We start from the raw sequence: 8,540 nt of genomic DNA on the forward strand, positions 1-8,540 counted from the left end.
TTATTAGAGTTATAAGTTTCTTTTCTTTATGCAGATTCTAAAAATGCTAAGATTACCTTTTATTTTTTTTAGTACTTTTTAGTACATCAATTAAAATGCACCGGTGGAAGTCACGAAAAGAGGGGGAGGGAGGTGGAAAATGCAATGTACTGGTATTGAATCTTAATATTAATATAATATATTACAGAATAATAAAAATTTGTTTTAAAAAAAAGACTTCTTTCAGCAGGAGGGGGCTGCAATAAGTGGTGTAATGGAGGCAGCGCAAGACCCATTTGTGTGGACCAGAAGACTGTTATTGAGTGCCCTGTCATGGAATGTGAATGGCTGGACAGTCTGAGATGAACCAAAACACGAGGCTTACACCACATAGGCTGGTTCTTTTCAAGTATGACAGGACATCCAGACCTAGGATAGTGCTGTGTATTTCGCATAATTAGTGTAATCCCACGCCACAAGTCTGCAACCCTTTTTAGCTTGGGCCAAGGCAGGTCTTTTTAGCCTGGGTGAAGAAAAATTCCCACAGTTGCAGAATTTCCAAAATAGGGAGTGATCCCCTCCAGTGGGGAAGTCTCAAGTGTTTACAAGTCCTGCCTTCACTGGTGGATGAAAGGGCCTGCCGACCAATAGACTCTGCTCAGGGAAGGAGCCTTCACAATGAGTTCAATGCGCCATTTCATACTAGAGAGCCTGCTGATGTGCCCACTCTTGCACACAATACGCCTTCAGAACTTAGCACACTGCAGATGAGTCTGTAAGTACTACAAATCGTACTTCTTACCAAAATGCCACCAATAATCTTCCAAGGACCTTCAGAGTTCCCTGTCACACAGAATGAAAACCATAGGTACAGATGATAGCCTGGCACTATGAACGTATCTTGCCACAACAGCCAGCCTAGTCAAACTGTGTAACAAACAACTTCACAAAAATAGCAAATGCTTGCTCAGAATTGGCTGCAGATTTAGGATGAAAAAAAAAATCTCCAAAAGGTGATTTTTTAAGGGCACATTCAAATTTGGTTTTCCAAATCTAGTTCTAAAAGCAATAACTTTGCATTCCCTCCTGAGATCTCAGGCAGGTGGAAATGATTCACAAACTAGAATTAAAATGCTGGGGGGGGGGGGGTTAGGGGAGACAGAATGGGGCCACCCCTAAATATTTAACTTAGAAATCAGATTTTGAAATCCACTATTGATCGCATCAACTTAACGCCATGTAATCCATCTTGAGTCTCAGTGAGAAAGACATACTAAATATCATAAACACAAATAATTACAACTGCACAATATACAATGGTTAAGCTGGCTCTCACATAATATTTGGGCACAGCCTGATTCCAATGAGCTCAGACAGGGAACAAGGCTAGTGTTTGTAACAAAACACCCCAGGGCTTGACAAAGGAAAAAATGCAGCTGCAGTCCAGTTGAACATGAACATACATAAAAAAGGTGAATGAGTAGGAATGCACAAGGCAAAAAAACCCCAACATTCAACTATTTAAAAATGAGATTTCTGAGTTCTGGTTACTACAGACAATGTTTATGATTCATGCATTTAACTTTTTCAGGTTTTAGGCAAAAATGGTATTATTATAGGCATTTTTAGGGGAGAATCAGCTGGTGTTTATTTTAGACACATACCCCCATTATATTTTCTATTTTGAAAAAAATTTAAAAGGTTACTGTGATTATTGATCTGATTCCGCACATTTGAATAGAGATGCATACCACTGCTACTGGTATTTCTCTCGGGTCTTCTTTAATGCCTGGCAATTGTGGAGGTGCCTCCATGTCACCTGCAGGGCATCCTGCAAGCTGCTGTGGATGTTCTCTCCTTCCTGCTCCAGCATTTCCTTTACTGCCAGAGAAGGAGTCAAGCCCACTATCGGCACTGCCAGCTGTTCGACACTCTACTGCACTGCAGTTATCTATTTCGGCTTCATCTAACACACTAATATCCATCATGTCAACATCCTGCAAGTTATCCAAACTTGTTTCAATATCCTCCTGCAAAAAGAAAAAAAGAGCAGATATGACAGTAGTCAGGACTCAGGATGCAGAATTGTGACTTTGCAGCTTCAGTACTGGGTCAGTCATACCTGTCCATCTCCAAAATCTTCTTCGAGGCCATTATCTTCAATGCCCTCTTCTTCTGGCCTACGTCCTAGAAAGATCACTGTAATTAGACGCTAAAGCAGAGCACACATTCATAAAATTACTCTTTGTGGCCTATGCAAACTAAAAACAAACAGGATCAGAGTTCAATTGTTCTTACAAACAGAAGATATGACAATTTAAAAATCACTCCGCTGAACCACTCTATTTATTCAATAGATGTATGTTCCTCCTCTTCCCCGCAAGAAATGGAGCCCAAGAAATGGAGCGTCAATCCGTTGCACTCAGGGACAGTGAACAATGATGTCTGGGTGAGGGTGTACAACAGCTTCAGGGCACACTGCAGCGACATGGCAAGAGCGAACTCCATCATTCATGGCTTTTATATTTGCAGGTCTTTTTGACCTTTTTTGCTGGGGTCCCAAAACCCACCAGAGCAACACTGGAGGCCTCCACAGTATGAGAAACTGTCATGACAGGGGGGCTTTGGGCTTTTCCCCTGGATGTTTCTGAGGTAAAGCCTCTAGTGCACTGAGTGCTTTCTCCAATAGGAGACACACAGCACAGCTCTCTCTCACCTTGGGAGTCATCCTGACTCAGGCCAGGCAGGAGATGGTGTTGTGCACTTCTCCCAGACAGAATAGGCAGGAGGAATGGGCCATCTTGGGTCCACATTCAGAGCATTTCTTAAATGAGGCCATTTTCAAAGAGAGATAGGAAGGGAATCCAGACAGGAATTCACCTCACAACAGAGTTCACAATTCACATTCTCTTTGTGCGACAAAAAGAGAACTGAGGTGAGAGTGGTTGCTCAACCCACATTATGTGATCTTTTGGGCAGGAAACTCACAGTGATGCAGAAAAGGGGAGCACTCTCAGGACACTAGGACTGATTTCACACTAGACTTTTAATCCTGGTTTAGCCCTGTTCCCAAGCTGACATTCTACACTAAAAACATAGAATCATGGAGTCATAGAGTTGGTTTTTCTGATTCTATGATTCCAGTGTAGAATGTCAGTTTGGGGACAGAGTTAAACCAGGATTAAAGCTCTAGTGCGAAATTGGTCTAGAAGTTTCTTTTTAGAGCTCACTAACACCCCCTAGTGGCAGGGCTGCAGAGACATAGTCCCATGTGAGACTCCACAGAAGCCACAAAGATGAACCAGTGAAGTCAGCAACCTCAAGTGCTGCAGCATGGACATCCTCACCTGCTGCTTGTGAAAACTAAGTTAAAGTGACTTTCACTAACATGGTGAGAAGCAGGTTTGAGACTAAAATGTACACAGAGCAGCTGCAGTTTTACAGACAGATTAGGCTGCCTAAGAAGCGTCTCAGAAAGCGCTCACTGCTTCCACGTTTGGGGGAATACACAGATCGGCCGGCACTCCTCTATTTAACAAAACAAGCAGAAAGCAGCACCATGTGAACATAGGTGCTTTATATCCTTGCATACCTTTGCCATTTCTTTTGGGAGTCTTCTTGATGGTTGTTTCAGACACCACTGGAATCTCATCGGGATCTCCCCCTTCCTCCTCAATTGCCTAAAAGACAGATCAAAATGACATTCAAACATAATCCAGAGCAAGTTTGTGAAACACCAACTCTTTCCGTTCCAATGTGGGCCACACCACTCCTTTCACAAACCACCCTGTAAGGCTTGCTCCTGTAAAGCAAAAACACTGATGCATCATGTGGTTTCTGGAGATCTCAAGCCACAGGTGGGCAGGAGAGGCGGATTTACATTTGGAAATATGTAACAGCTCAAAAAAAACTAACATTTTATCTATCAAGAGAAGGAAAATTTGTGCAAACCATCAGTTCTGTGAAAGCCAGGAAGATTTTTTTAAGCTTTAAATCTTTATTAGAAACTAATTCTGATCTGAGAAAGAGGCTTTAATTGGTAGGATCTTCAAGGATGTATCATAAGGCGGCATGATAAGAGTATAGGTGGCTAATTTTGCCCAATTATCACAAAACCTTCCATGTGAGAAAAAGAATGGATGGGGAGGAGAAAGAAGAGGAGGAGACTGGATTTATACCCCGCCCTTTATTACCCAAAGAAGTCTCAGAGCAGTTTTCAATCTCCTTTCCCCCCTCACAACAGACCCCCCCTGTGAGGTAGGTGGGGCTGAGCTCTCCAATAGCTGCTCTTGAGCAGAAGAGCTCTGAGAGAGTTATGATAGATCCAAGGTCAATCCAGCAGTTGCATGTGGGGAGGAGTGGGAAATCAAAAGTCAGCACACTTAACCACTACATCAGGGTTGGCCAAGGGTAGCTCTCCAGATGTTTTTGCCTACAACTCCCATCAGCCCCAACCATTGGAAATGCTGGCTGGGGCTGATGGGGGGTTGTAGGCAAAAAACATCTGGAAAGCTACCGTTGGCCACCCCTGCACTACATCAAACTGGCTCGCTTGTGATGTCACACAAGCACACACAGCAGTGTTCTATAATTGTACTCACTTTTTGGATTTACTGGGAGCAACATTAAGGGCTATTCAGGATGATGACGGAGACGTCCAAATAGAACTGCACTATTTATGATAACATTTAAATTGGACATTCCTGATTTACAAAGCTTCAGACATTTGATAGCATACATCACACTTACAGATATTATTTTAACATCATTGTAATTTTATTACATCATGTGACTACACTGCAAAAGTTGTAAGCTACATTGAAGTAGAAAAAGAATTCAAGTATTAAAATAGTGATGGAAAAGAGCAGACAAAACTAGAAACCTGCTTATTAATGATGAATTCAGAACTAAGGTTGTCAGCCCCCTACTCCAATGGAATATACAAAGAGGCACCAACATGGATCCACAACATGGGTCTAAAGTGCCAGTGGACTCCATATTTTCTCTCAAACACTGGGAGGGAGGGGAGAAGGAAGGAGACGCAGCCCAGCTCCCCTCTGCACAACACAGAGACGGGAGAAGGAAGGAAGTCAAATGGAGCTCAGGCTTTGCAGCCTGTGTCAGTCTTCAAGGCTAGCTTTTCTCTGCACAACACAGAGACTGGGGAAGGAAGTCAAATGGAGCTCAGGCTTTGCAACCTGTATCAGAACGCGTCGGCCAGGCTATTGTTGGGGCTCTCAAAATGGGAGCACATACGGCCGGGGCTGCGCGGACTGCACTGGCTGCCAATTACATACCGAGTCCGGTACAAAGTGTTGGTCATTACCTTTAAAGCCTTATATGGCCGAGGACCAGCCTACCTAAGGGACCGTCTCTCCCCATATGAACCCCAGAGGGCACTGAGGTCAGTGGGAAAAAATAAAATGGCGATCCCTGGGCCGAGAGAGGTCAAGCTCCAAAACACCAGAACTCGGGCCTTTTCAGCTGCGGCCCCTGCTCTGTGGAATCAGCTTCCGGAGGAAGTGCGGGCCCTGCGGAACCTTGACCAGTTCCACAGGGCCTGCAAGACCGTCCTTTTCAAACAAGCGTATATCGACATCGACTGCTGAACTGCTGTGAATAAAGGATCCGCCATCTACATTACTATCGAACTATTTAAACTGGCAGAATCAGCGTCACAGAACTAACCATTACTACTGCCAGATAAATTTAAATTTAAATTAACTTAAATGATGTATTTTAAATCTATTAACTGGTTTTTACATGTTTAATTTTAATTGTTAAATTCAAAGTTTTTATCTATTAATTGTAAATGTATAAAATGTTGTTAGCCGCCCTGAGCCGCCTAGGCGGGGAGGGCGGGATACAAATAAAATCTATTATTATTATATTATTATCAGTCTTCAAGCCTAGCTTTTCTCTACACAACAGAGAGATGGGGGAAGGAAGCAGAGCAGAGCTCAGGCTTTGCTGGGGGTGGGGCTTGTGACCCGTATTGATGCTTCCATGGCCCAGTACCGGGTCACGGCCCTGCAAATGGGAAACACTGCTGCAGCCTTTTTCTCAAGGTTATTGCAAAGGCGTAAATATGAGGAAGACCCCAACCACAGAATGGGATAAAGCACAGACCAAAGGACTCTTGGAAGGGAAATGTCTGGAGACTTCTGGGATAGAACCTGTGGAGGGGGGGGGGGAGTGAAGAGAGACCTCAGGAGAGTACAATTTAGTTATGTGTTCAATTTCTATTCCGCACAATTGTGAGGCTCAGAGCAGGTTACAACGTAAATAGATAAATATCAACTTGCACTGGCAAATTGTGAAATATGATGAAAAAGACACTTCCAGCTGTTGGAGTGAGTGATTCAGCATGCCCAGACATTGGGGAGACCTACAACACTCTAAGTGTGTATAGGTGCTGTGGCGGAACCGGCCCGATTCTGCCTTCAGACCCGGTCCCGTCAGCTCCCCATTGAGTCGCCAACTCCTGGAGGGAGCTATTTCTCCTCCTGCCCCTTGGGCTCACTGCCACCACCTGCTCAGTCTAGGGGTTCAGATTGAGAGGAACAGGACTCCCAATCCCCCTCTCCAGCTGTGAGGCCAGGCCTCAAGGTCCTCTGCCACCCTGCACTTGGGTTTCACAGAGACCTCAGCACTTCTTTGGGGCACCCCTGGAGGATTGGCACCTTATCCAACTGCATGCCTTCCCCCCTTCACCTGGGGCCCCCTTCTTAACACAGCGTGGTCTAAAGCGGTTTGGGGATCTATGTGGTACAGAGTTTGACTGCCAGCATTTAAAACAGCAAAAAAATATTTATTTAAAAGAGAAAAAGAAAGGGAAAGAAAAACAAAACAAAAACAGTTGCATTTAAAAAGTTAGCACAGCACAGCACCTGTACAGCAAACAGCCTGACAAACAAAATGTGTTATAAACGCATTTTACTGTCCCTGATCTAAACACGCCCTGCCTTTTTGGATGACTTACTTGGTCTTACTGCCTGGAGGCCTCATTTTCCTGAGCAGGCCTCCCCCACAGGCAGGAGTCCACAGGCAAGCAACCTCTCTTCCAGAGCGCCAGCTGCAAAACTGAAAAACTCTTCCTCCTAACTCACATGCAGAGAACAAAAGAACTTCCTGCCTCTCTAGGAGACTTTCCCCCTAGAGTTGTTGGTTTGGCTCTGGAAGGGAGGGGGGGAGGAGGGGAAGGCTAGGCCCAAGCCTGCTTGGCAGTTTAGCGATCCCTCCCAATGAAGCACCAACATGGATTAAAATGGCGTTTCTCCACAGGTGCTATCTACTTTGTCTTAAATTGGGACCTGCTCTCTGACCCCTTTCTCTCTCTCCATGGGCTTCCATGGAAGCATCTCTCTCCAGAGGTCTCTCCTGATTCTCTCCTCACACATTATGCTAGGCAAATGACATAAAGTCTACCCTTCAAAGCAGCCATTTTCTCTGGGGAACTCATCACTGTAATTTTAATAGGGGACCTACAGGTGCTACCTGGAGGCTGGTAACCCTAACCTATAAATCTGGCAAATCCCTATTTAATTATGTAACGTTTCCAGGGCCTCTGATCATAGCGATTTCATTTAGCCCACATAATTAGCAAACCAGCCACACAATCTTTCCTTTTATGCCAGCTATAATAAGTCAGCAGATACAGAGCTCTGCTCTTAATGTGTTCAAATGTAGTGTAGTTTTATGGCGCTTTTTCTTTTCTTCCTCACCAAGATTAATGTTACCCAGATGTTGGGAAGCAGTTTTGTCTCTTTTCTAGGTTCCTTTACTCTTTAAGCATTCTATTCTGTTTAACTTATGCTAGATTGTAGCTATGGTTTGTGTTAGGCTAATTACTAGGCAGAAAAACATCTCATAGGATGTTACCATATTTTGGAAAGTAAAAAAGAGGAGATCCCTTAAATGAACACGTCAAACAAGTGATCGCTATGACAAATCTCATTTTAAAGATCTCTCCTTTTTAAGCTGAGATCACTGCTAATTACCAGGTCATTTTCATCAGGTTTTTTAAAATACAAAAGAGAAGGGACACTTAAAAATAAAAAAGAGTACGAGCCCTCTAAGAAGAGGACACATAAAAAACAAACGCTATTTATTACCGGCGCGGCACGAGAGGCCCCCCACGCCCACGTGACTCGCGAGACCGCCCAGATCGCAACAGCGCCCCCTGCAGGCGCCATCTACTTACCGCAGGGCGGCGAGCCTCAGGCGACACGCATGCGCAGAGCCAACTTAACGCTGCCCACCTTATTCCAGGATTTCTCCCTGCCCCCCTCAGTGAAACGCTTACCTTCCGCAGCTGCTCGAGGAGGACGCTCTTATTCCCGCCGGTGTCCAGGCCGCGGCGCTTCAGCTCGGCTCTCAGATCGATGACTCGCAAGTCGCTGAGACGCCGCACCGTCGTTATCCCCACAGGACCGCCCCCCCCCCCGGGGCTCTCTGAAGCGCCGTCGCCGCTGAGGGGCATTGTCGCCTCTGCAATGGGTCCGACCTCCTTCTCCGACGCCATTAAAAGCGAGCACAGTGCTCGGGTTGAGATTACTTTT

At 44.9% G+C, this 8,540-nt stretch overlaps 1 protein-coding gene across 1 annotated transcript; it reads right to left on the reverse strand.

Annotated features, from left to right (window-relative positions):
- Nucleotides 1-1,523: 1,523 nt before the first annotated feature.
- On the reverse strand, nucleotides 1,524-8,540 carry LOC132567211 (scaffold attachment factor B1-like). The gene is made up of 4 exons (XM_060232898.1): nucleotides 8,285-8,540; nucleotides 3,572-3,659; nucleotides 2,102-2,166; nucleotides 1,524-2,009 (listed from the first exon to the last, which is right to left on the reverse strand). Exons 1-4 carry the CDS (start codon nucleotides 8,501-8,503, stop codon nucleotides 1,674-1,676), a joined length of 708 nt encoding a protein of 235 aa, XP_060088881.1. The 5' UTR covers nucleotides 8,504-8,540; the 3' UTR covers nucleotides 1,524-1,673.

This window comes from Heteronotia binoei, chromosome 2 (genome assembly GCF_032191835.1).
Source record: "Heteronotia binoei isolate CCM8104 ecotype False Entrance Well chromosome 2, APGP_CSIRO_Hbin_v1, whole genome shotgun sequence".
NCBI classification, from domain to species: domain Eukaryota; kingdom Metazoa; phylum Chordata; class Lepidosauria; order Squamata; family Gekkonidae; genus Heteronotia; species Heteronotia binoei.